Raw genomic sequence first — 27,000 nt, forward strand, 5'->3', positions numbered from 1 at the left:
CGCCGCGTGGGACGGTGGCGGCCGTTGGATAACTAACGGCGGCTGAGGCTGAGGGGAGCCCGGCGGTCCCGCGCGCCTTCTCCTCTTCCTTCTCCTTTTCGTTAGCGGCCGGGCGGGGCCGGGCGGGGCGGAGGGGCTCCGCTGGGCCGGCCGCGGGCATCGGGCGGGCTCTCTCCGCCTCGAGGAGACGGCGGGCAGAGAGACAAAGGGGCTGCCCCGCGCGGGGCACGGCTGCGGGCTGCGCCGCTGCTCGGGGGAGAGCGGATCCGCGCGCTACCCACGCGTCGCTCCTCACGCCGCTCTTCTGCCTTATTGTTAAGGGATCTCTATCGCCGCGTCGACTTCGGCGTGCCCGGCCGGGGATGTGAGAGGCGGCGGCAGCAGTTCTCGTCGCCGAGAGCCTGCGGTTGCGGTCGGTGAGTAGGAAGTGCCGGCTGCCTGCGGGGCGGCCGCGCTCCTGCGGGCTTCGCCGCTGAACTTGGCGCGCGCTGAATCGCGGCCCCTCGTCCGGCGCCGCGTGTGCTGACGGCTGCGGGGAAAGCGAGGCGGTGCCGCGGTGCTTCTGATCGCCGCTATCCCGAAAGGCGATTAGGGCTTCTTTTAAAAGCGGTAAGACGCCGCTGGACGGTGGGAAGTACAGGGCAACGTCAGTGTTGGGCTTTCATTGCCTCTGAAAGAGTTGTCTGCGGTTGTTGCCTCCGAGAATGCATTTAGATGCTACAAAGCACCTTTTTAGAAGCTTGTGCTTCTCACAGAATGTCTTTCTCGCTGGTGGTGCCCTACCTTTGTTGTCTTCTTCCAACAAGTAATTTTCTGTTCGAAAAGCCAAACACGGTCAAGTTAACAAACAATCGATTTTACTTTTTATCGGTGTGGTACTTTAGGTAGTAGTGATGTACTCCTGAGTTGAATCCATCCAGCTTTGTTCTGGGATGTATCTTCTGACTAAGGTGACGACATAAAAATACTTTTGAGATGCAAAGCTCAGTGATGATCTTTTTGATGAGCAGAAGGGTGCCACTTCTGAGGAGTGGCAGTCTTGCTTTGGATGATCTATTAATTTTACTTCCTGACAGTGTTGAGCTGTCTTAAGGTACTATCTATTCTGAATACTTCTCACAGGGAAGAAGGCTTTCATGAGGATAATCATGCCAAGCTTCTGCCATAGATTTATGAATAGGAGTGTTCTTTTTCACGAGTGTAAGTCCATGGTAGACGTGTTCACAGACATAGCCAGATAGTTAAGTCACTCAAATCCTAATTTGTAAAGACTTGTATTGCAAACAAGCATGTGCAGAACATATTGCCAGGCTAGGCCCTGTAAATGCTGTGTGTCATCTGTATTTTACTCAACACAATGGGGCTGGCACTAAGCTGTGAGCCTTCCTACTGACGCAGATGTTCTGGCTGTGTCAAGCCTGATAGTAAGCCACAGAGTTGGTCTGTTTCTTAGTATATGCTAATGTGCTATTTTGAATGCCAAAAAGCCCCCGCAAATATCTTGATATTTCCCCTTATGTTCATGTCAATAAATGCTTTTTCATTAATGCTTACCTGATGGTAAGTATTAGGTTCCCTCTAACCTATGAGTAATGTGTGCAAAGTGAAAACGACCTCATTCCTTCTGGGGATTTACTTTCTTGCTATTAATTTTCAAATGTTGACTAATTTAATTAGAAAATAAATACACATTTTTTGACCCAACTTGACACTGTTGTTTGCTTCAGTTTGTGTAGAAGATGCACAGTCTGCAGGCTGTGCATGATTTGTAAGAGGAAAGTCACAGTTTCCAAGCTTTCCTTTGACACTAGTAGCCAGTGGAGTGCTCTGTAAATTTGAAGCTTCCAAATGGAAGTTGAATGAAGCTTAAATGTTGATAGTATTAAAATGCAGTAGGTCTTAAATACTTACAGAGATCACCTGCGTGCTCTGCAAAAGCACAAAGCCTCTATCAGGGACAGCTTAGACTTTAAATCCGTTAGCTGGATCACCAGGTTTCATTCCCAAGCCTTCATTTAGGCAAATGCCCTCTCAGCATGAACTGGCATGCCTCCCATCTAGCAAATGTGAGATTGAGTACAAAGCTTATACTTCAGTCTGCTGTGGGGTTGGTGCAGGTAGCTTTGTTAACACACATGTAATCTCCACCTCTGATATATACAATAGTACAGGTATCAAGTAGTCAGTCTTCCAGAAGTAATAGTCACGAAGTTTAAGCAGGAGATCCTGTCCCACTGTACAGGAAATGAGAAGCCTGATGATGTGACCTTTACTGTGTGTATGCTGTCGTCTTTGAGGTTAAGAGATATCGAGTCCAAAACTCTTATGCTTAAAAAACTAAAGCCAAACGGAAGGCCATGCAAATGTGTATTGATCTTCTTATGAGCTTGATCATGAGAGTGGCTTGTGTGTAACCTCCCAGACTTCTTGTGTGGTCCTATGAAGATAGGATGTGCTTAAACTTGCATTCTGTATGCAGTACTTCTTCTTGTCTTGGTTTAGTTATGATAGGACATATGTGAAGGTTCTTAATGGTATACTGTAATCTCATAATTTGCATGAGGACAAGGTTATGACAAGCTTTTGATTTGCTAATGCTGGTCTGTTTCATTGTGGGAGTATCTGAAAGGCTCCAACATCCGAAGCCTAAGTAGAACTGTAGGTATGCTATTTTTTCTTTAAATCCATGTAATTTAAAAAAAAAAAAAGAAAAAAAAAAAAAGCCTTTTGGACATTCACTGGTCTCAATCACCAGCATGAAATGTTGGGATGCCACATGCACGTTTGAGAGCAGAGAACGTGTTAGAATTAAAGCACTGTTTTATTAGCATAAATCAATTAGGAACTTAAGTTGGGTTAGTGTATTTGAAATGCTTTGTGAGATAGTCTTGGAAGGCAATAGCAGAGTAGTGTCGGGATGGAGTCTGAAATCTGTGTCAGGTCAGTGTGGTTGAAGGGAAAGTAAGTACTCAGGTATGGAAAAATGATTTTATTGCTTGTCAAGGCTGCAGGGCCACGTTGGAAGCTTCTAGGGCACTCAAGCTCTGCATGTTATTAAAATACATTCCTAGCTCCTGCATGGACCAAAATCTCCCCTATCTTTATAACATACAGGTTACGTTAAGTGGGCTCACGTGCTTTTAAGATGAAGTGTTTCTGAATGCTCTCAGGTTTATCTTTAGAAGTAACTGGCACTTAAAATATGTGGTGTTTTTTGAAAACATTGGTGAAATTCAAGAAAAAGTTTTCTCTGAAGCTGAGAGTTTTGTTTCTGCATCAGTTCTTGCTGTACATCATTAGGGTTCCACCAAAATTAGTGTTAGAATTTTGCTGGCTTGAATACTCAAGCAATTCTGGTTTGGATAAAAAAGCATCTGGCAGAGCCCCCCCACAATACTAGCTCTGAACTGGAGCACATAAGAGAATGTGGGGTATGTAGTGTTTGCATGTACATCTGGCAAAACTTTTGTGAAGTCCTTTTCCTAATTAGGCCTAGGCTTAAGAGCAGCCGAATAAAAATAGCGTGTTGGCTTAGGCTGCTAAGGCGACTTGTAGCAGTGATTTCTTTAGATGCATCCCCACGTGAACTTGCATGCTTTGGTAACAACTGGAGAGCTATGAGTGAAAGTAACGTGACTGACAGCCTGGGTGAGTGCTGAAATAGCCTGAATGCAGCCCGATCTCATTGCAGTGGAAGAAACAGGAGAATGGTGCCACACTTGATGCGGTGTGATGAAGGACTCTGTTTATAAGGCCTCAGTGTAATTTCTGAATGGTGCAGTGTAATGTGTGCTCAACCAACAGTTGTTACCAGGAGTGTTATTTATTAGAATTGGAATCAATAAGGTGTGTGGAATGCAGATATGTTCTCAGTAATCATCGCTCTTGTCTGTGGAGAATGCAATGAAGAATGAGGAGATGCACAAAAACATTTTTTACCCTATTTTAAATGGTCAGTGTTGCGGAAGATACAGTTGCATATCACCTGGCTGTTGAGAGGGAGATTGGAAATAGGTTATCTCTCCAAAACAGATACACGTTTATGTTCTGCTGTCTCTAACTGTGGGTGAGAAGAAACGCTGCCCAGCAAACGGAGCACAGCAAAGACGTGTAGGTAAAAGCAATAGTAGCTGAACAGTGAGGACATACCCATGGCTGATGCACAGGTCAGAGTATCTGCTTTCCATCCTGATTGGAGTAAGTACTCCTATTCTAAATTTAGTGACAGAAGCTTTGTGTGTTTCGAGTTCTTCTGATAGCTGTTGAAGACAGCTCTCTTAAGTAAGAGATAAGATATCCTTTGCTTTTGGTTACTTTTTTTTTCTGTTTGGAAGCTAACCTTTAATTAAAAGTAGCATGGCATGGTCTGAAGCTGCACTGGATACTAATTAACTCACTTGAGTGCTTCAAGCCATGCTGTCTCCTTAAGTTTCCTGCTGTTTGCGCTGGATGAATAAAGCTCCAGCAAGGTGTTCATTCAAGCTGCTGAATAGTGCATACAACCTTAATATTTTTGTTAGCACTAAACACCACAATTCAGTGCTATTACTGTATTTATTTCAATTATTATTATTATTTTTTCTTTTAGAAAAGTGGAGAAGCAGCCCACTGCACTTGGAATGTGTACTTTGTGCAAAACAGTATAGATTCTTGTGGGAAGATTTTTGATTGGAGTTAGAGAATTAAGTCTGATACCAATTAAGCTGTCTAGCAGTCTGAGTGTTGTATGTTAGCTTGTGTTGGATAACAGAAGGTCTTCGTGGGTACCTGGTTAATGGACAGGGCTGTACTATATCACTGTGCTTTGTTTTCAAATACTTGAATCCTCTTCTCAAACCTAAATACAATTGTTTTGTGATTTTAATTTTTTAATCCTGATGTATTCCCTGTATTGAAGGAAATGACTAGAATCTGAGAAAGCTTTAAGTTGACCTACTATTAAAAATCTCTAATAGCTCTTATTGCCATATGTCATCTCTCAATCTTGGGATATTTGCATGTTTTCAAACAGTCTGTTCTGTAAGGCATGCTAGTATGCTATATTACCATTACCCCTCTGTGTCTTTATAGGATGTTCAGGTACAGAATTGGAAACTTTGTTCCACAATAAGATTTTTTTCTGTGCCTGCTGGCTAAAGGAATTTATGCAGTTCTCTTCCAGAGGTGAAATAGATTGTAAAGTCAGACTGCAATTTCATGTATTTTGTGTTAGAAGGGACTTCCATAGCTCTTGGTGCTTAGTACTGGAGCAACAATTTAATGTTCCTTACGGTAACTTCACACTGCATTTTGGCGGTGTCATTCTGACTGCTGTCCAGTTTGTGGTTAGTAGCACTGAGCTGAGCCACTTACTGCCTACTTGGTTAAGATAATACCTTTCTTATTGCCTCTCTTCAGGTTGTTTAGCTGTTTCATGCCGTGCTTTTAGGCTGTAGTCTTTCCTCATCTTTCCCACTGCCAGTTGTATTTATTCTCTATATCAGACTGAGAAAGAGTAAGAGGTTCCTGCCTTTTTTTCCCCCTCTGAGCTGTATTGCCATTGCAGCCAGAGAAGCATGTGATGGCTTTTTGAAAGTAATTCTGTACATCTGCTCGCACAGCTTTGTGAGCACTGGTATGGTATTTACCAATTTCTCTCTTCCTGAAGAAAATGTGTTTTACATTTAACTGTGAAGTTTATAGGAGAAATAAAAAATCAAGCTGTCTCTCTCCCCCTATTATCTCAGCAGCATTTCACGTAATTCCTGTAAATGGCAGGTATTTTCACCACACTGTTGTTGTGCTGTCATGAAGCACTGTGTTTCAGACAATCACTTTTGTCACCACACGTAGTGAAACACAATCAAAGGAAACATCTGTTAGGCAGTGTAATTAATGATGCAGTTTGAAGTATCTGAATTCTGTTTTCAGCTAGGATTGGTTGAACTCGGTCAAGATACTTTATAGACTTGATTTCAAATTGTGTTGCTTTTTCAGTTGTTTGTGCAAATACAGCAGAACTGCTCTTGCAGCACTTGGTAATCTACTCAGTCAGTCTCCAACGTGATGAAATCCCTGCTAACTTTAATTTGTTTGCTGCCTTTTTTTTTGTGTATGCATTTTTAATATGACCCTTTTTGTCTTGCGTCAAAATGATGAGTCTCCAAAGCATTAGCAATGATTACCAAGGTCTTATTAGGCTGTAATGGTTATTTTGACTGATATGCCAAACTGTTGGTACTGGCAAGCTGTCAATGTATTGGGAAAACCCAGTAAGGATTTTCCACCAGAAACGTAGCCAAACTGGGAAAGATTTCTGAGCTGTGCAGCTCCATATACATACACATTTATTCCTTAAGGAATTAATCAAAATCTTTGATTCATTCCTGTTTCAGTGGTATTTAAAAATGTCCTAGATGCTTTGCCCTATTTTAGTAAAGCAGTTCAATGATAGTCCAGCTTTGTTCCCATGAAATAAAGTGACACGAGCTAAATCACTTAACCATTTATAACTGCTTTTCAGTGTGGTGAAGCCAAAGTCCCATATAAATTTAGTAACTCTGTAGGGTGTGAGTTTGCTTGACGTCAGAGGGAGGAGAAACCCTTACATGAAGTCTCTGCTTGCACAGTAAACTGAAGACTTGAAAAATGTGAATAGGAAGTTAAGTGGATGATGAAACCAACAGGAACCAGCTGATACCACATTTACCCTTTAAGAGGTTCCTCAAATGTTGTTGCTCATTTTCGATGATGGGAGTACAGTCCTTTTACATTGAGCAATTATACCTCTCTCTCTCCTTGAAAACAATGCCATACTGTTGGAAGAGTGGCCAGTCACTGATTTATTTTCATTTTGTTATCTATCATTTCCTCTCGTGGGATAGCTTGCTTTGCTTTTGCTTCATTGCAACTCCTCTTTGCTGTGGGTTTGACAGTGTTCATGAACATAACCTTTTGCTTCCTAGGGCCATTAAGCTGTCCTGATGTTGTTCTGCCCTGGTTCATTTGAGTCCACTGTGTCCCAAATCTGTGTGCAGTCAATGACCAATTTCATGCGTTGTCATAATCGCCTCAGCAGTTCAAATGATTTTTCATTTGCCTCTTGGAACTTGATTTAGTGCATTCTGTTTACAAGTTGAAGTCCCTCGAGTTGAGATTACTATAGAAACAAATTTTGACTGCTTTGTTTTCAGGCTGCAGACATATTTATTAGACTGAGTCCTGAAGTCTGTGCTCCAGAATAGGGCTCTGAATTTGTAACCGAACACTAACGTACTGATCACTACTTCTAGAAATACCACTTCAAGCAAACAAAGTTCTAAGATTATTTTCAGTGTTGATGTACCTCTCTTTTGGAAAATGCAGCTTCCTGTAACTTGTGTATGGCTTCTGTCGGTCTGGAGGCAGGCATTTCTGCCTTTCAAATTAGGCAAGCAGTAGCTACCCAGACTGGAGTTGGAAATGGGCAAATCTCCTGAAACTGTGCTCTGAGAAAGGAGAGCCAAGAGGTTTTGGCCAAGTGTTGCATTCTTAAGGTTGCTACTGAAAAGCAGTAGGTGAAAAGCTTCCTCTGATTGCTGCCCCTTTGTGAGCTGAGTCTGTTGGCAAGAGCCACTGCTTAACTCTTTGCTAGATACACTCTTCTGCTTTCTCTAGCTTTCTTCTTTCATAACTAGCTGTTATGCTAGAAGGTGTTGGAATTGTGCCTTTAACAGTTGATGCTGAGCACAGCCTCTGCTCAGTACTCTGCGTGCTTTTTAGGTCATGCTCAAGCTGTTGTGCAGCATCTGCTTATTCGCTCATTACACGGACAGTCTTTTCCCAACTGCTGAATTACCTGACACCTTTCTTTTTGATCTCTTACAAAGGAACTAATTGGAAGTGACTTACAGTTTTCACAGGAAGGAAAACTTGTTTTTAAAATTAGCAACAAACAGACTTTACAAACAGCTAGATGAAATGAGCAACTGTTAGTAAAGGGAAACTACAATAAAACTGAAATTTGATGATGCAGAGAAGGTAACTGGAGGTCATGGCATTGCTAGCATAATAATGATTAGTGTTCTTGTTAAGGTTTTTGGTTGGTGGTTCCAAGCTTGCACGTGGCACTGAAACAAAAGCTGCAACGTGATCATTCTCTCTGCACAGTTTGTTCTATTTCACCATTTTGAATTTGTTGTAGGGTTTCAGGGGTACCTCCTGGCTTCAGCATGGTGTTGTGTTCTTTGGGCTTAGGGGAAAGAGGTCCTGTGAGAACAGTAGCTTTGCTTTGTTTTGAGTTGTGTGCAGAATTCTTGGAAGTGGACAACTTCTGCAGCACCGTGTTCCCTTACAGAGGTGGTGAGAGCCCTGGGTTGTGTACTGTGCTTCTTGACATAAGATACAGCAATGCTGACACGTAAGAAAAGCATGTAACTTTTTCTAAAGCTTTTCAATTCTTTCAGAGAGTAAAGACAATACCTTTATTTTAATATTGTGAAATTTTCTGACTGGAGCAAAACCTGGAAAACCAGTATGGATTAGGTGACTTCAGTGGTATTAGCACACTGTTCCCTTTCACATAATTCTCTTTGTTAGTTCAAATGTTTGGTTGAGCTTTTGATTGTACTCCCTTTAACATTGCCTTAGTTTAAACTCTCTTTCCTTGTGATTCATGTAGTTATTACTTTGAGTTTTCCTTATGTATGTGAAACTGATAACTCTATTAAGTCACAATAAGTACGGACGTAGTTTAAGGCAAGATTTTTCAACCAGTTTTCTTATTTTGTCTGAGGCTGGGTTGTTTATATTTGCTTTTTTTAAGAGATTGAAGAACAGTGTTTGCGTGGAACAGGACAAAAGAGGAAGTAAGTATATTTAGGTTGCTCAGAACAACTGTTTTGAAAGTGATAGCTCTTGCTTTACTTTCCTATAATGCATGGAGGTATTGCTTTATTACAGTTCACTGGAAAACTTTCATTTGCAGTATATCCTCAAGTGTAACAGAGTAGGGCATCTACAAGCTGGAGAATGGCATGTAATTAGGGTAAACTGGCTTACTGTGGCTGGTTTGGCTGATGCTGTGGTCATGAGGACAATGGTTTTGTTTAAGGTGTGCTTTTTTGCAGAAGGCAGCAATGAAGAAATGGTAAAGTAGGACTAAAAAAAAAAGTAATCAGGCTATAGAAGTTACTTAATTTTACTCCAGTTTGGTACTGTACTATGAGGGTTGCTTTTGTGTAGCTTTAACAGTTTAAATGTGACTTACTGTGGCTTGTATAAATTCAAGGGACTGTATCAATATTAAATCTTTCTTCTCTATCATGATTTATTTAGCTGGAATGAGTCATCTGGTTGTGTTTGAAGAGTTATCTTCTGCCTGGTAGAGGGCAAGTACAAAGTTGGTTGTGTACAAAGGTGGTTTATAATTGTTGCTCTCTAATCAGAAATCAAAGCGAATGTAATTGCCAGGAGTCAAAGATCAGAATAAAAATCTGTTACAGCACATGCTTAAGGGACCCAACCACTGCTCAAGACTATAGAGAGCTTTCTCCAGAACTGGTTTGGGTCACCTGTGGCCAGCCTGAGAAATGGCATTGTGACCTCAATTGTTGCTTCCAGCTGTGTTTACAGAATTTGAGGGTTGTAGAAGGGTGAGTTGTAGTTTATACACCCAGTACTTGTGTGTAGGTTTTTGGGCAGCATAGTGTCAGCATTCTGTGGTGCTGTATCCTTAACATAAGAAACAAATGCATCTGAGGCAGCTTTCTGTCATTTCTGTGCAGTCTACTGTATGCTTTCTTGCTTCAGTATAATTATTTTTTTCATTATCTGTGAGTGCCAAACATTCACATATTTCAACAGTGCGCCATTTAAGAAGCATATGAGCGCAAGATCAGGTAATCTTATTTAAGTCTGTCATGGGACAATAGCACTGACATTTCAAAGCTGTTGTTCTCTGATCTATAATATTAGCTTCAAGTAAGGCTTCTTGTGCTGATGGACTGGGTGCCAGAGGAGAAAAAAGGCACAAGACTGGAGAACAGTTCATGAAATTCACATTCATTGCATTTTCAGCTCTTCAGGTTCTGTAACCTTTACAGGAAACAACAAAAACCAAACACACTGGAAACAAGCTGAGTGCTGGCGTGGGTTTGGTGCTGCAGTGGTGAAGATAACTGAGGTATTGACCACACTGAGTCAAACTAGAATTTCTGAAGCTGGTTTGTCTAATGCTGTTAATAGGCTCCTAGACAGGAAGGCCAGGCATGTGGTGATAGGGAAAGCTAGATGAGTAGTCAGCTTCTTGGGGATTAGCTTCTGACATGGACTTTCTGAACTAGAGGATGTGTTCCTACATTTAGTGGCTGCTGATGGTTTCTTCTTCCCTGGATGCATCCGGGCTTTTTCTGTGCGTTTATGTAAACTTAATGTACTCTGGCCTGGGAATCAGTACATGCTTCCTTGGCGTTGTTTTTGGAAACTCCTTCTGTTCTGAGCCTTAGCACTTGTTAGTTATCATATTAGAAGCAGCTAAATGGCTGTCTCTTGTCGTTTTAGGAGTTTGTTTGAGCCTGTGTCAGTGACACTTGGAGCACCTTTAGCTGTCCTGTTGACAATGCCTGCTTTCACAACGAAGGCAGCAATTACAAGAGAATATTTGATGCTGAGTCTATGAGCGTTCTATGCGTTGAGCATGTGACTGTTTCAGGCACAGTACAATGGGTTTTTTTGTTTCTTCCTCTTTGTGCAAGTTTGAAAAGTGTCGAGAAGTCAGACCTGGCCTTTGTGGTTTTTAGAACGTTCCAAAGTGGTTTTCAAAGCCCGGAGCAGCATTGGTTTCTTTTCTTGACAGACTTTGAGTAATTTGCTATCCACTACTGCAACTGTGAGAATCTGTTTTAAGATGATAGTTTGACAGTGTCTGAAATTTCATAATTAATGAATAGATCACTGTATTGCTAGAGTATGCATTAGTCACGCGTTAACACACAAAATAAGTTTGCTTCATTGCTGATTTAGTTAAAGATACACTTTCTTGAGTGCTGTGTTCTCTTCTGAGGCCTACCAAGGTTTTGTCTTTGTCTGTGTAATGAGCTGGGATAGAAAAGGGCTTAGTAATGCGAGCTCCAAGTATAGACTGTAATCCTTAAGTGAACTTGACGTAATATACAGAGCTGACCAAAAATTTCTCCCCACCCAAAAATGTTGAGTACTAGTGGGATGTTCCCTTCTTCTGAAAATGAACTACATAAAAAAGAAATTAACGTGTACCAGGGACTTGGTTTCTTATGGGACTGGTGCATTGTAAAAGAATGCTCAGAATTTTGTTTTGTTACTTTTCCGAGTTGAGTTCACAAATTTGGCTGGTAGTTGATTAAAAAAAATCATTATGTTTTGCAATGTATTTCCTGTAGTTCTGTTTAACTGAATACCGAAAAAAACCTGCTACTTAGCAAGTGTACAAACTTCCAAATAGATGCTTTTCAGATTAGGTAAGGGCACAGTCGATGCTTTTCCTCCTCTTCCAGCAGTTCCCAAAGGATGGGACATGATCAGTTTTTGGATCCTGGTTTTGTTTTTTTCCGCTATCAAATGCCTCACACTGTGATTCCAGAAGGTCACTTCTGAACTCAAGTGTTCATTCTTCATCCAAGTCCAGCCTCCTTGTACTTTATCCAGAGTTCATTCACACACGCACACACATCCTGTGGATAAATTCTCCAAAGGCTGGGCAGGTTTAAAAAAATAGGAAAGCCATCTATTGTGAGATTTTCTTCTTTATTTGTTGAGAACAGCCTGCGTGTCTGTTGTCTGATTTCATTTAAGGCCATCATTTGATATTAAAACGTGAAGAAAAACTTTTGAGTGACTGATACAGAAAATTGAAGTCATTTGAGTAGATGAATCTGTCTGTAGATTTGCCAGAGAATATATTTTCATTGATCTTGGCTTGCCCTCCACCAGCTTGGTGCATAGCAACTTCTCCCTGCCTGTTACTGAAGCAGTAAGTTCCTGACACCAAAGGGTCTTCATAGACATTTGTAGAGACCTTTCCAAACAAGACTTGGCTTTTCTCAGGTAAGCTTATTTTATATCTTATTCTAGATTCACTATTTATCCTGAAACAAAGCAAAAATTGCCATCTCCTATCAAAGGAGAGTTTTCTTACAGTATTAGAACAGAATAAGATCAATTTGTTGCTCTTACTCAGCTTATTGCTTGGGAACATACCAAACTATGTCAAAATGGATTGCAGACTTTCAATGTTAGAATTAGAGTTAGAATCTTTTCTTGTTGATATTAGTGCTCAAGTGGCACAGGGTTCTAATGTTAGAGATTAGTAATGTCTATATGGTTTTACGTATGCTTGTTTGACAAAAGTGTTCTACTAGCCAAGCTTGTTTGTTACTTATTATTTAGTATAAATCCTATTTCTTGCTGCTAATGCAGGTGAAAGTCTTGTGGAAGGTACTCCAAAATGCTTTCAACTCGCAGGTCTAACATAAACAGTTAAATCTGCTGTATGTTATCTGGGCTGCTGTACTTATGCTTGTTTTCATCATGTGACAAGTGGGAAGTAATGTGGTAAGACTTGCAATGAATAAGTCTTCTAAAGTTGCTTTGCTTTGTGTGTGGCACAAACTAAGAAAATATGTGTCTAGTGCTAAGAAAAACTTGCACTGTTAAATTTGTCAGTCCTTTTAGAGCAATCTCAGTACATGTTTGCCAAATCTGTCATTGCTGAAGACCAGCATGGTCTATCCAGCTAGTGCAAAACTTGGCAATCCTCAGCAAAACAGCAGGTTGTCTGCTTGTTTAAATACTTGCACCAGTTTCATACTTGCTGTATAAAATTGGTGCTTCTTCCTTCTGGGGACATCAGCCTAATAAGTAATCATAATATTTGTCTTCAAGGAAAACGAGTAGACAATTAGGTTTTATCTGTGACACTTGTGAGTGTATTGCTGTAGATGCATGTGTGCTTAAGTTTAAAACATTTGTTTAGAAGGGTGTGACTTTTTTATTAATGCATCAAGATAAAATAAGTACAGTCTGCATTTTCTGTGACACAATCAGCAAAAATGCTTCCTTTTTCTTTTAGTTCAGTTTTCTATAGCCTATGCTTGTGCCTGACACACCAACAAAAAGACTTACCTTCAAATACAATGTCATTAAGTCTTGAAGTGTCATTTTTAGCCCAGTGGATAGTGCCAGGCAAAGATGCTCTTATTATTTTCACTGGTCAAATAAATTTTGTGTTCTCTGGAAGTGTTCAGTCTGAAAATAACATTTGATAGATCAACATAAATGGGTAAAAAAGAAAAAATTTTATACTGCGTGTGTAATAAACCATAAACTTGGTGTCAGCCATGAACTGGAGTATCCAGGAATCCTGGATGCAGAAGTCAATATTAGTGCAAGCATTTATGCTATAGATGAGGCTCAGTAAAGAATGGTTACTATTCAGCCCTGCTGAAACATAAGGCATTGCAGAAGCCTTTGTCTGCCTTCACAGGAATAAAAGTAGGGCTGGCAGATGTGACTGTAGGAAACGATGAGGCTGTTGGTTCAGGAATTGCAGTCGGTCTAGCCTTTGTGTTTGTTAGCACACAGTGGTGTTATCATGAAAACTACACTTTTGCATCAGGGTTTGGCACAGAAACCTGATTTGATTCAGAGGCTACTAATCCATATCTTCATGACACCTTCAGAGATCATCAGAGCTGGTCAGAAAGAGCTGATATTTAGCTAGGTGAGTTTCCTTTGTGATTTCCTCTCTTGTCTTTCTGGAGCAGCTACCTGCACTAGCTGTTTTCAGTAAGAGCTTAGATTTCTTACCCTGACCAGACTGTTGATTTCCCAGGCTAAATTCTTTCCCAGTAATGCTGTGAGTTCTTGTTTTTTGCTTATGCTAGCTGTGTCAGTATTCTAACTACAGTGAACTGTTTTTCAGTCGTCACTTAAAAGAGAAAGCAAAACCCAAACCTGACTAGTTTCAAAACCAGAAACAAACCTTTCTTATGCTTTCTTCCAGAAGAGTTTCTTCTCTGAATGAGAGAAAGAAGGAACTGTCTTCTTAGTGGGTTTTGTGGTATGCACTGGGTCTTTCTGATGCGGGTTCATAAAGATCATAGCTGTGCCTCACGGTCATTTAAAATGGATCTCATTTTCATTGTGCCTCTTTATTGAATTTTGGATTGTTAAGAACTCGTGACTTCAAGTAGTGACTAAGCTGGTCGTCTGTTCCCCTCCTTGCCTTCTCCCTTTCCTTTGGCATTATCTGTGCTATGCTGTTGTTTTGTGTGAATGTGACACAAAAAGTTTCTAGATAGCCTGTCCCGTTGTACTGCTTTTGCAGTATATGTTGGATAGTTATTCTCTTACAAACCTTAAAAGATTCCAGTACTTCTCTTTTTAAGTGAAACCTCTTTTAAACAACTTTTTCCTCCTTTTTACTGGAGGCCTTACGGCCTTACAGCTCTCACCATTATCATGCTTGGTTCTTTTCTTAATTCTTCAATTCTTGAAATTTATTTATGTTATGAGACAATTCTTCCCCTCTTTCCTTGTTTTAACTTCTCATATACTCCCATACTTGGATATCAGAACTTAATTTTAAACTGGAACAGTCTGATAAGGTATCTCACTCATGTCTGAATGTTTCTTCAAGTAACTGTTAATTTTCTCCTGAGATGAGTATTTGTCATTGTTTGATATACATGATCTCAGTTTGGTAAGTTAATGTAGAATAATGAAGTATGCCTAGGGCACCCTCCACAGCATGCTTTTAGTAGTTTTTTATCTTAATGGAATGCTGCCCTTAGCTTCAGAATAAACTGTTCCAAAGAGCATTTGTTGTGAGATGTTTTTTAAATAAATTAAGGGAAAATAAGGGATGAGTTTCAAAAGCCACTTTGCATCTTTTGTATTCATCTGAGTACCGCTGCCCGTGCTCTGACTGAGGAATTAGGCAAGGAATTCTACCTTGGGCTTCATGCTGAGGCTGCAGGCTCGTTGTCTTGTCTTTCAGCTGTAGTGATAGAGGTGGATTGAAAGGTTTTCATCATACTTTCAGTGTCCTTCTCCAAGTTAAGAAAACAGTTGTTTAGAAAAAGCTTGGACAGTAATTCCTATTCAGTGAATTCCTATAGTTTTCTCTCTTTCTGTAAGCTGAAAAATAAATAGAAATTGAGAAGGTAATATTTTCTGTTTCCAAAATGCCCCTTCTGCAAATCTTTGACTTGCTGAGCTTCCCACGCAGTACGTATTTGGGATTTATTAAACTGCTGTATCTGACGACTCATGCTTAATGCTTCCAGCAGCTTGCAAAAGCAAAGTGGAATAAAAGTTCAAAGTGTGTCAGCATGTGAAATGTTAATGAGTAAAAGCATGATGAGATTCCTTAAGTATTTGCAGGAACTTCATCTAATCATGTATTTAATGCAGTGATTGCACAGTTCTTACAGACTGTTTGCACATTCTTTCAGGCAGAAGGTTTTGGAACGGATGTTGGAAGATGTTAGCTGTGGATACTGGGCTTGTGGAGGAGTGGTTATCGGAGTTCAAGGTAATAATAACACACCATCAGACACTTAACCTGTGGTATCTGAATTGCTGCTGGACTCGAATGCAAGAGTGTGTGACTTTTGTAGAAAATGAAGATGATTAGCAACCTTGGATTTTAAGGTAATCTGATGTGTACAACTATCAACTTGATAGATGTCTTTTTTTCATTGTCTTCTTTGGGATTGCCTACTTCCTGATCCAGGAAATAATCTTCAGTGGCCTATGGCAAAAAATGTACTGCAGGCTATAGTGTTGTACCCCAAATCTCAGGCTTTTGATTTTTTTCCTTTCATTTACCTTTTTATGGGCTACATGAGTGAGTTATTCATGCTCATTCTTGCTGGTGTAGCTTCTTTAAGTTTTATTATTAGAAATTCAGTGCTGTGTGATAGATGCTGTGATAGCTGCTGATCACTTTACCTGTTGAACTTGCTGAACTTCCATCATGTGCTGTAGTTCTGATTGCTTATTTTTTCAGAGCACTTACTTACAGTCAGATGTCCAGGTGTGTTCCTTGCAGATGGCATTTCTCAGTCATTGTGCTGTCAGTATGTGAGGTCAGTTCTGACTCTGAGAGGGGCAAATGCTATGGAAGGAAAGATCTGAAAGCAGGAAGTGGATATCATGCATTATCTCTGTCTGTCTTTACCCCAGGAAAAAATGTTTGGGTTTAACAAGTGAAGCCACATTTATTTTTTTTTTTTTATTTCCAGAGCGTTCACTCTACCAGCAGTAAAGACAACTTTGAAGTAAAGAATTGTCAGTTTTCTATGTCTTCAGGCCTTTATCTGGCAAACGCAACAGCAGATAGAAATATTGGCTTCCTTAAAACTAGCTTGTCTGTATCTTATGTTATGAAGCCAAGATTTTCTGTTACTTCACAACGAGTTTGCTAAGCTTGCCCAGCACTTTATTGTTGTGTAAATGTTGTTTATGTAACTTGAAAGAAGTAAGGAGCAAGTGGAAGTAGCATCTTTCTTACAATATTCTGATTCAGTGTTTTCTATTCTGTTTCTGTTGATAGGAATTTTGTGGCACAGCTAATGGTTCCTACCTTCAGGGAGGGATGAATCATACAGCTCCCTTTTATTAAGTTGCACTCTCTGGTCTGCTAACAACCAAAAAGTGGAACATGTCTCTGTTATGTATGCTTTGTAACAAAGCACAATACTTTTGCAAGCTTAATCGCTAGAAAGAAAAGTTTAGGATTATAACCCTAGTTTACTAAACCATATCTTGTAATCATGGTCAAACTGTGCTCTTGAAACACCCTGACTGGAAGGTTCACACGCTGTATGTGTATCAGTAAGATGCTGAAATTAAAGACTTTTAAGAATGTTGTGACTAGAAGAAAATGCAGCATACCTCCATTTTGGACCCAAGTGGATTCTAGATCAGCCTAATTTCTTTGTGTTAGACTTTGTCTTGAGTAACTCCTTGGATGGCTCTTGCTGTTGTTGAAATGTCTTGGGAGTCCTCAGCATGGTGTTCAGTAATCTTGCTGCTGAATAACTGGAAAATTTTTACAACAGAAATTGAAAATTGGATGCACACACACAGGCTAAACCCCAGAAACTGCTAGCTGGCATTTCTGAAGTTCTGCTGGATTTCTTTTCAAACTTTGGTACTGGCTTTTTGTTGTATTTTTTGTTTCTCCTCCCGATACTGACAGTGTGGTGTGATCTTGCTGTTCTGAATATGGGCTGGAACTTATGTGAGTACAGATTTTTGTCCTGGTCCAGCTAGATATCTGTTTTCCTGTCTTTATAATGGGATATGATTTCCTTTGTAGGGCTGCAGAAATGTAGTACTGTAGGAGCTATGAATAATAAGTTTAGAGGTGCAGCTTCCGAAGGATTGTCAAAGAGATTAGCTTTTTAACCTCTTTAAGTACTGTAAGGAAACCCATTTATATTAAAGGATAGCTGTTCTTGTCAACCTGAGTTTATGTTCTTTCAGGTAATAATGTGTCCTGTAATAATATTTACAGTCTGTGTACTGTCAGTCTTGACAGTAAAGCGCAGGTCTGCAAGCAGCGAGCTTTCACAGTATTTAAATTTCACAGTGGGCATGTGTTGTCACTGACACCAGCAAAGAGTGGGAAGTGCATTGCCATTTTTTTCTGGTTTCAGAACATGATGTATTTTCAGTGGCAACTGCACTTCTGAAACTCACCCCTTTTTTTTTTTTTTTTTAATGATTTCCCATTGAATGTCATTGATCTCTTAAAGAAGCTCTCTGCTAAATGATAGCGCTGTGTGTCTTCTGGCAACGTTGCTGCTGTGAAAAATGATGATTTCTATAGCAAGGATTTCTTTATGAAACAAGTTTTAGTTCACTGTAAACTCTGATAAATAATAACTTCTAAGGAAAATAGTTGTTGAAATAGCTGCTACACTTTAATGATTAAACCTTATTTTTTCTAGTAACTACAATAAATATACTCTATATATTTTTCAGACACTGCCAGAGGCATCCATATCCAGCTATGCTACAAACCTGAAAGACAAGAGTGCTCTGATTTCATCTCTTTACAGAGTAATTCAGGAGCCACAAAGTGAAGTGAGTGTGGTGTATCTCTGGTAATGTCTGATGTAACACCAGCAGAATAGAGTAAAACCTTGCATGCTGTGTAATAGTTAATTCTGTTCTAATTACGTGAACTACATGAAGAGTCTTCATCACAGTGTTTTCCTTTTAATTTTATTGGAATGTGTTCTTAGCAAGAATATAGTACTATGGAAACTATCTGTAGATTTGTTTCTTGTTTGCTGATTGTGAACTGATCTTGTAGATCATAATCAGGATCTGTGTATGGAAATGAGAAATATGTTAAGGAATTGAAAAGATGTTTGACTGAATTATTTCTGTGATTCACCATAACTTGAATGTGAATCCGTAGCTACCAGAAGCTTGCCTGTTTATATGACAAGAGATAAATGTTAGGTAGTTTTGCATTCCTTTCATATTAGTGCTTTGGATTTAGGGCTTTATGCCTTTCTTCCATCACTTCAACACTGATCTGTCACTTCCTTAGAAATTCTGAGGTGGCATGGGGCAGGTTTGCACTGTGCCCACGTAAAGAATGGCTCATGCACTATGACTGTGCTTCTCTTGAAATGTCTAGGTGAGAACAGAACATCCCAAACTGGTGTTAGTTGTATCCTGGTCACACTCTCTACCACCCAGCAAACCTTTGTGTATTATTATTTTTGAAACTACTTGGAGTCCTCATGCCTCTTCTGGAAAAGGTGCAGCATAAGGAGCCTCTCCAAAGTTGAGATAATGCCAGTGGTGGGCAGAGGGTAAAATGCTTCCAGTGTTCATACATTTTTAGAGAGGATGCTGGTACAGAAATACAGGTTGTGCAGCGGAGAAGAAATGTCATTTCACTTTTCTGTGCTGCTCAGGAAGGCATTCTGAGTCATTCCAAATACTGAGTCAAGCTTGCCTGGTCTTCAGAATGCACATCAATGTGTAAATTATAGCGATGAGTCTCCCTGTTGATAGCCAAACTGATACCTTCATGTTCTGTAATTTTATTACTACTGATGGCTATCACTAGTTTTGTCAAGGACTTTTGCAGGATGGTTTCTAAGCCATGAAAAAAAAGATTTTAAAAAAATGCCAAAGAAAAAGAATTTTGGGAGGGGCTAAGTATTGAAGATTCCCGTTAACTGAATCTTGACATTAAACTGCCAATGCTGACAGTTCTCCTAAAATTTTTATCTGTGCTATTTATTCTTACTGCCTGAAACTGTGGAATGGGGTACCTGGAGCTTTCCACATAGAGGAAATACTTCTAAACCAGCAATTTAAAAAAGCAAGCAACTTCTTTCTGTTTTTGAGATGTATTACCTGTACTGTATATTTGCTTTTCATATACCTTGTTTGCATTTCTGAAAATGTAGCATTTGGTGAGAGAAATGAACTACCTGTGTTTGCTATACTGAGAAACAGCAGTTTCATAGTAGCTTTGTTAGCAAAGGCTTTATTGGTTATTTTGAAGTTCCTGGCCCACTGGTATGGAAAATATAATTCAGTAGAAGAGTCTTCAGTGGATGTGAAGATTTAAAGGACTTTCAACTGAGCAAACACTCAAGAAATTCACTGGCAAGCTCTTTTTCTGAAAGATTTTGTTTCTTAACAAATTTGAGATTGTTTATTGTGTACCTAAAGCTGTACTGCTGTCCTTTCAGATAGCAGCCATTCAGGTATTTGCATTAGGAAACGTAAGTATTAGAAATTGTGAATTGAAATGTCCAACGTGTCTGGATGCAACTTCAAAGGAGGAGGGATGAAATTACTTCAATGTTCTTCTGTTCCAGCGCTAGAAGTTTTCATGCTTTTTAGAACTGGTTTAGTGTGAAAACATTATCTTGGAACAGCAGCAACTCGTGTGTTTTGATATTAGGTTTTAGCATGTGGTGGCATTTCAAGGAAGAATATCTGTTTTTGTACTGATTACGCATTGAAACGTGCTGATACAGAGCTGTCTCAACTGAGATAACGATGTGAACGTGGATACCTGTCAGAGCTATTTCTGTGCCTTCTAAAGTTCAAGCACATCATTCAGAACTGATACTTCATTAAAGGAAGCATGCAAATTTTGTGAAATATGTAAGCTGAAGATGGAAAGCACTTGTGCTGGTAAAGCCTTCTAGAAGGATCTTTGCTAATCAGCTCTGGGAAGAGACTAGTTGAGCTTCGTATGCTTTTTTGCCTTAGGTTTTCACAGTTTTCTGAGCCAAAATGAATGGCAAACATGATCTGCATATTACTGATAAGAAAGTACATATCTGTACTTTGTATCTGTACATGTCTGTACATGTATCACAGTCTTTAAGAATTTTCAGGAAGATGCTGGATAGTACCTTCCTTTCTGAAGTGCAGTGGCAATTCTCATGATTACAGTGTCTTAGATATGCATTTTAGAGACTAGCCTGTTTGGTTTTCATTCTGTCACTTTCAGGTTGAAGCTTCTGGGGATTTTTGTGTAGGAACACATTTCAATCTATTACTAACCTTAACATTCCTGGTATTTAAATTAATTTAGAGTCTGTTTCTGTGACTCATATAAATGAACGATTGAGAGATATTAAGCCTCCGAGGTAAGAAACAAAGCAATAAAACTAATCCTTCAGATGTGTTGCATTTAAATCCAGTCTTTTGAGATTTGCAGTTGGAGAATGTCACATTTTGTGCAGTGATTTTTAATATACTAGCTGAGGTTGAGAAATTGAATTCTAAAAAGCTGGGATCTCAGATTTCAGTTTGTAAAATTTGCAAGTACAAGTGCAACTACCTAGATTCTTTTAAAGGAGTAGTTTCTGCTATTTGTTACTGCTTAAAAACACTTCATTTACAATGTTTAGTTAAACATCTTTTTTTTTTTTTTTTTTTTAAACCCAATTCCATTTTTTAGGGGCATTTTAAGGAACATAAAGAACAGATCCTCTAATAGTTGCAAATTCTTATGAGCCATGTTTGCTGTCAAAAAGCATTTTGGATTTTTTGATTTTTATATTGACTGAGGCCTCAGCATCCAGTTCTGCTCACTTTGAAAGGATCTGCTGTTGTGGACAGTCTTTACCCCCGTGTAGTGACACATAGTTAACACTCTATATTGACCTTTAGCAGCTTTTTTTATTATTATTATTATTTTTTATTTTTGGCCTTAACTCCTATGAATACATTGAAGCTTCTGGATGAATGGAAGGATTTAGTTTATCTACAGTACACTAAGTTGTTGTGGCACTTTGAATACAAGTGTCCTGTAGCTCTTCTCAGTTGCAGGGTAAAATCTTTAGACTTTTGTGTGTTGGTTGTTGGAGCTCTACAACAACAAGGCCTTTTGGGCTGTTGTTTTTTCCGTGCAGGTGATGTATTGAGGTCATGGTATGAGATGCAGTGATAGTAAGCATCCTCTACTAACTTAAGCTGGTGAGGCTAGAGCAAATGGGCTTAAAAAGGAGGGGATGGAGCAGTTGCAACAGTATTTCTGTTGTGGTGGAAGACTCCACTTGTATCATCTAAAGTGTAGAAGACTGAAATTGTGCAAGGTGACCTGGTAGTTAGCAGGCTGATCGCTCTCAGGTAGCTACAATTGAACACCTATCAGCTTTTCCCCTACTGAGTGGTTATGCCTCTACACAAAGTTGTGGTTTCTTGTAATTTTTTTACTCATTAACAGTAACCTCGTTGTAATTGCAGCTTCTGGAGCCAGTCTGCCATCAGCTCTTTGAGTTCTATCGCAGCGGTGAGGAGCAATTACTACGATTCACGCTGCAGTTTCTGCCCGAACTGATGTGGTGCTACCTTGCTGTCTCAGCCAGCAGAGATTTGCAGAGCAGTGGATGTATAGAAGCCCTTCTTCTAGGAGTGTATAACTTGGTTTGTATTTACACCTAATTATTCAGGCCTAAAAATATTAGGGCCCTGTTAAGGGGATACTGCAAAGTGTTTATGGAGAAGGGATAAGCTCTCTTATTTCAGAACTGAAAACAAGTGATTGAGTGTCGTACTTTTCTCTCTTTAAATTTATGTTCAAGTTGGAAATCTGTAATGTGAACTTGAAAAGGGTTCCTCTTCAGTTCTTGCTTTCATTAATTCTTGGTATGGCAATTAAATTTGTGTTTTGCTGGAGAGCCTTTGTGGGTGCTACATTTGAAGTTGTTGCCTATGCTTTCTGTGGTATTCTGACCATCTTAGCTGGAGATCATGCATAAAGGCACTTTCAACAAATTCTTAGTACTTGATTGTTGAACAGATTGCTCACTCTTGAGAAAATGAAAGTCTTTCATTTTGTAATAACCTTGACTTTCTTGTATATTTTGCATGAAAATACACTGTTTGCTGTTAAATCAATCCTTTGAAAAACAGAATTCTGAGGGAACCTTGAAAAGCATCATATTTTAGCCGTTACAGGCAAAATGCAATTAGTCTGTGCTAGGAGATGCTTTACTGAAACTCCTTTCTAATCTCTGCCTTTGGATAAGTGAAATTTGCTGCTGAAATTTAAAATTAAAGGCTGTGTGGTTTTGGTTAGGTCTGCTTCAGAAGTTGTTGCTGAGGGTTTTGATCCAGAGTACTTCAGTGCTCTTCTGTGATGTGTGGTCTCTTTTTTGTTGTTTGTTTGCCTAACTCATTAGCTTTCTGCTAACTTACAGATGTGAGAGGCCTGCCAATGTTCCACTCCAGTGATATACTGCAGGAAGGTATCTTCTGTCTGGTTTCTGTAGAACAATATAACCCTTGGTGTCTTGTTGTCTTCTGCCTTTTTTCAGGAGATAGTTGACAAAGAGGGACACAGCAAAGTGCTGAGTTTCACTATTCCATCTTTGTCCAAACCTTCAGTATATCATGAAGTAAGTGGCACTTACAGCATAAAGTTGTCACTGATTGTGAAAGGCAGTGTGATTTTGGGCCTGTGAGTGAAGAATGAAAGTGAAAATTAGTCTTTGCATTTTGCATGACCTAGTAACACGTTTCTCAGTCTACTCATTGCTGCTAACTGCTCTTTGGAGCCTTTTGAAGACTCAGTAGTCATAACTGAGTGATATGCATGTACCAACTGTATTTCTTCCTGTTCTGAAACCTTATATTTTACCTGCTGCAAAGTGATTTCTTAAGTCTAAGGTATCTAGGTGTTCAGATGAAATTGATGTAGAAATATGATGATGCTGATCTCTTGTCTGTTTTTACTTGCATTGTAGCAAGACTTCAGGTTGGATGTGTTTTAATTTTTTCTTTTTTTTTTTCCCCCTATAGCCTTCCAGTATTGGCTCCATGGCTCTTACTGAAGGAGCTTTATCCCAGCATGGTTTGTCCAGGGTGGTGTACAGTGGACCTCATCCTCAGAGGGAGATGCTGACAGCACAGAACAGGTGAAATTGTATAATAGGATTTATCTTCATAATCATTTAAGAATCTTCTAAGAATTTTTAATAACTGTAGACAGAAGATGAATGAGTGTGTGCTGGTTTTTCTTTCATTTGTTTTTCTATGTGTGTTAAATTTAGATGCAGGATGCATAGGAAAAGCGAAGGCTTGCAGTCCCAAGTCATTGATCAATATAATAATTTTATATATAATTTTATTGAATTAAACCAAGTTTGTTCAAATAACCCTTGCAAATTTCTCTGTAAAACAGTTTAACTTGTTTTAAAAAAAAAACAATGTAAAATTGGTAATATAACCTGTTGTTTTCTGTAAACTCCAGGTTTGAAGTGTTGACTTTCCTTCTGCTCTGCTACAATGCTGCCTTAAGCTACATGCCTGCAATTTCTCTTCAGTCATTGTGTCAAATTTGCTCAAGGTAACTTCTGTAGGCTGATTATACTTAAAATGTTATCAAGTTGAAATGCAATTTGTTTGAACTTAGCAAACAATAATGAAAAAAGTCCTTTCATTCCCAAAGTTTGCTTGTAAACTTGATTAAAAAAAAAAAAAAAAAAAAAAAAAGGATAGCTGCATTACTTACCTTAAAGTATCTCTTAATTGACTGTGGACTGAGATCTCAGAATTGGAGAAGCAATGACCTGCCTTATAAGCAGTGCTGTAAACTGGAGGAAGAAGTCAAATCTAAGGAATTATGTTTTTATTGAAGTAGTACTAGGTGTTTTATCCAAATAATTCAGAAATGTTTTCTAAGATCTTGGTTAACTTTGCACTGCATGCTTACTAAACATTTCAGTGCTGTACAAGTTGAAACTTAATTGAAAATATAGTAGTTACTAAAGCTAGAAATATGCTCGTTCCTACAGATGTTTTGGATATTCCCTAAATCTGGTATAACAACAACTAAAAAGACAAAGCTGAGGCATTCATCCTTTTTTATCTCTTTCTTTTTAAAGAGAAAGAACTGCTAGTGAACTTGTCTCTCTGGAATTTTGGAAGTTGACACTGAATCAAAGAAGTTAGAGCATTCTTGTTAACCCAGGCAACCGAGGAGACCCAGAGCAGCTGTTTGCCACTAGTAGCTCTGAGGTTCTAGATTCCTCATACAAGTAAACAAACAGAAACATCCAGAAAAACAAATGAGCAATGGATGCTTGTTTCTTCTTGTTTTGTTCTGTTTTGAATTAGTCTTAGCAGAAGATGCATTGCAGAATAGAGAAGAAAAAAAAGCATAGTAAGTTAGTGGCAAAGTTGTTATTCATTTAAAAAAAAAAAAAAAAAAAAAAAAAAAAGAGGAGTCCTGAAAGCTCTGTTACAGCTGTAATTTGAATGTTAAGAAGCAATACAACCTTAATCTGTTTTTTGCTGGGGGCCGTAAATGAGTTTTAAAGTAGTGTTTTAGGAGCTCTCTGGTAGTAATGAAGCTGAAGGGTTGAAGCTTTTTGAAATGGATACTTTCTGTGCTATGAAGAAGGAAATTCTTTTATTAATGTCACAGAAATCATTCCTTAAGTCTGGAAGTAACAGTTAATAAGTTGAATATTTAACTACACAATATCTTTGATTTCCTGAATCTTTTGACTATGAAAGTTGATGTGGAATTTGGATCAGAATTAAATTCAAATGCTGACTTCTACTGGAGTTTAGAATGTTTTTTTAAAATGTGATTCTTCTAGTCTCTTTGCTTGAAATTTGTGTGCTATTTTCATACTTTTTTTTTACTGTTTCATTTCCTCAAATACCATTAATATTTTTTGTCTACCCTGCTGAAAATGCTTTTAATTGAGAATGACTTTAATGGTAGTTTTCAGTGTTCAACTGTGGTATAAACATTACCATCAAGGGTATCTCTATTTTGAAGGATTTGAACACTGCCAGTAGAGGGCATTCCCTTCTTCCATATTAAGAAATGATCTGCTCTAGCTCTCAGTTGATGAACACTGTCCTTGGGTCTACTGTTGTTAAAACACACACCAAACATCTGTTTTAGTGGTGTTCTATACAAAGGTGGTTCTTCATTATTTACTAGTGACAAATGCCTTATTTCTTTAGAATCTGTGTCTGCGGGTATCCTCGCCAACAAGTGAGAAAGTATAAGGGAGTAAACAGCAGGATTCCAGTTTCATCTGAATTCATGGTGCAAATGCTAACAGGGATTTATTATGCCTTGTAAGTGAGAGGTGTTTTTTTCTTTATTATTCACACAAGATAAAGAAGCACCAGCTTAACTTATATGTTCATTTAGGCATGCTACTTTTGAAGTGTTTCATTTTCTAATGGACATGTGCTGGGTGTAGCAGTAAAGACTTCAGGATTAGAACACAGTTCACCAACTTGTTAGATGACATTACCGGTGTGATACTGAGGAATGAAGGCTAGAATAACACTTAACAGTTATAACTGATGATGTGAAAAAATACCTGAAAAAACCTTTTCCAACTTTTGTCTGCTGTCCACGTTTTTGACATCAATCTAGTTAAGGCAAAAAGTCTTAGCATTCTTTCTCTAAAATGTTGAATGTCATCCACCCTTTGATAGTCGTGTTGATATGTAAAGCTCTTTCATTAACTGAAATAATCAGAGGCTAGTAACATGGGGGTATTCAAAAGGTGGCTTAATATTAAGACCATCCTATTGGAATTTCAGAATATTTCATTACTAGCTGATCAATAACTAGCAATGTTACTTTTAAGCTGCTCAGAGAGGTCAATAAAAAATAAAACTAGTGCCTCCATATGCACTAATTCGGAACAACATTTTAAAGTAGCAGGCTTACTGATAATAAGCACGAGTAGATTAACTCTCAGTTGAGCTCCCAAGGGACACTAATTTCTTGAAAGTCATGACCAGGAAGGTTCATCCATTGATACAGTGCTTACTATTAAGTATATGTTTAACTTTGCAGTTATAATGGAGAATGGGATCTGGCTCGTAAAGCTATGGATGACATTTTGTATAGAGCACAGCTGGAACTGTATCCAGAACCTCTGCTGGTAGGTGATGTAGTCCAACATTTTTAAAGTAGAGTTTTTAACTCAGTAAATACTTTCTGTGAACATCATGTGAGGAACCTAAATCTCATGAGGCCTATGTGTATTGCTTGTTTGAGTAGCTAGATCTATAAGGATATATACACACGTTTTCAGTGTACTTAGTTATTTTATCATCTTCCCAAGTGAATAAGTGGTTTACAGTACAACACTTCTAAGACTTGAAAGTGTAATGATAGTGCAGAAGCACTCTGGAGTTAATGTTAAGTAGTAGTCATATAGTCATTAAACTGAAGACTCTGATTTAAATAGTGACAGATCTTAAATACAAATTAATTCTAAAAGCTAATTGCACCACGCATTCTTTATGACTTGTGCAAAATGCTAGTGTGCTTATTTGACATAAATTGGAGTTGTATGCAATAACCTGCCCAGGGAGGTGGTGCAGTCGCCGTCCCTGGCAGTGTTCAAGAGGCTGTGTTCAAGAAGATGAGGAGCTACGAGATGTGGTTTAGTTTGTGGTAGCAATGGTAATGAGAAGGCAGTTGGACTAGATGATCCTACAGGTCATGTCCAACCTTGT

The 27,000-nt window shown here is 38.9% G+C and overlaps 1 protein-coding gene across 6 annotated transcripts in view; it reads left to right on the forward strand.

The window, feature by feature from the left end:
* Window positions 1-294: 294 nt before the first annotated feature.
* FAM126A (family with sequence similarity 126 member A) overlaps window positions 295-27,000 on the forward strand; it is a 36,514-nt gene continuing 9,808 nt past the window's right edge. For 2 of the 6 annotated variants that reach the window (XM_042816609.1, XM_042816612.1), the window contains exons 1-9: window positions 302-416; window positions 15,450-15,529; window positions 17,989-18,090; window positions 21,742-21,921; window positions 22,815-22,895; window positions 23,299-23,414; window positions 23,750-23,845; window positions 25,480-25,596; window positions 26,333-26,420. In XM_042816609.1, coding sequence (XP_042672543.1) covers window positions 15,479-15,529; window positions 17,989-18,090; window positions 21,742-21,921; window positions 22,815-22,895; window positions 23,299-23,414; window positions 23,750-23,845; window positions 25,480-25,596; window positions 26,333-26,420 — 831 coding nt within the window. In that variant the 5' untranslated portion in view covers window positions 302-416; window positions 15,450-15,478. Of the gene's footprint in view, window positions 417-11,641; window positions 12,040-13,528; window positions 13,715-15,449; window positions 15,530-17,988; window positions 18,091-21,741; window positions 21,922-22,814; window positions 22,896-23,298; window positions 23,415-23,749; window positions 23,846-25,479; window positions 25,597-26,332; window positions 26,421-27,000 lie in introns of those variants that run through there. The other 4 variants (XM_042816613.1, XM_042816614.1, XM_042816610.1 and 1 more) reach the window with 4 other exon arrangements.

Source organism: Centrocercus urophasianus, unplaced genomic scaffold (assembly GCF_019232065.1).
Source record: "Centrocercus urophasianus isolate 14NV4802_14NV808 unplaced genomic scaffold, USGS_Curo_1.0 seq_16, whole genome shotgun sequence".
Taxonomy (NCBI): Eukaryota; Metazoa; Chordata; class Aves; order Galliformes; family Phasianidae; genus Centrocercus; species Centrocercus urophasianus.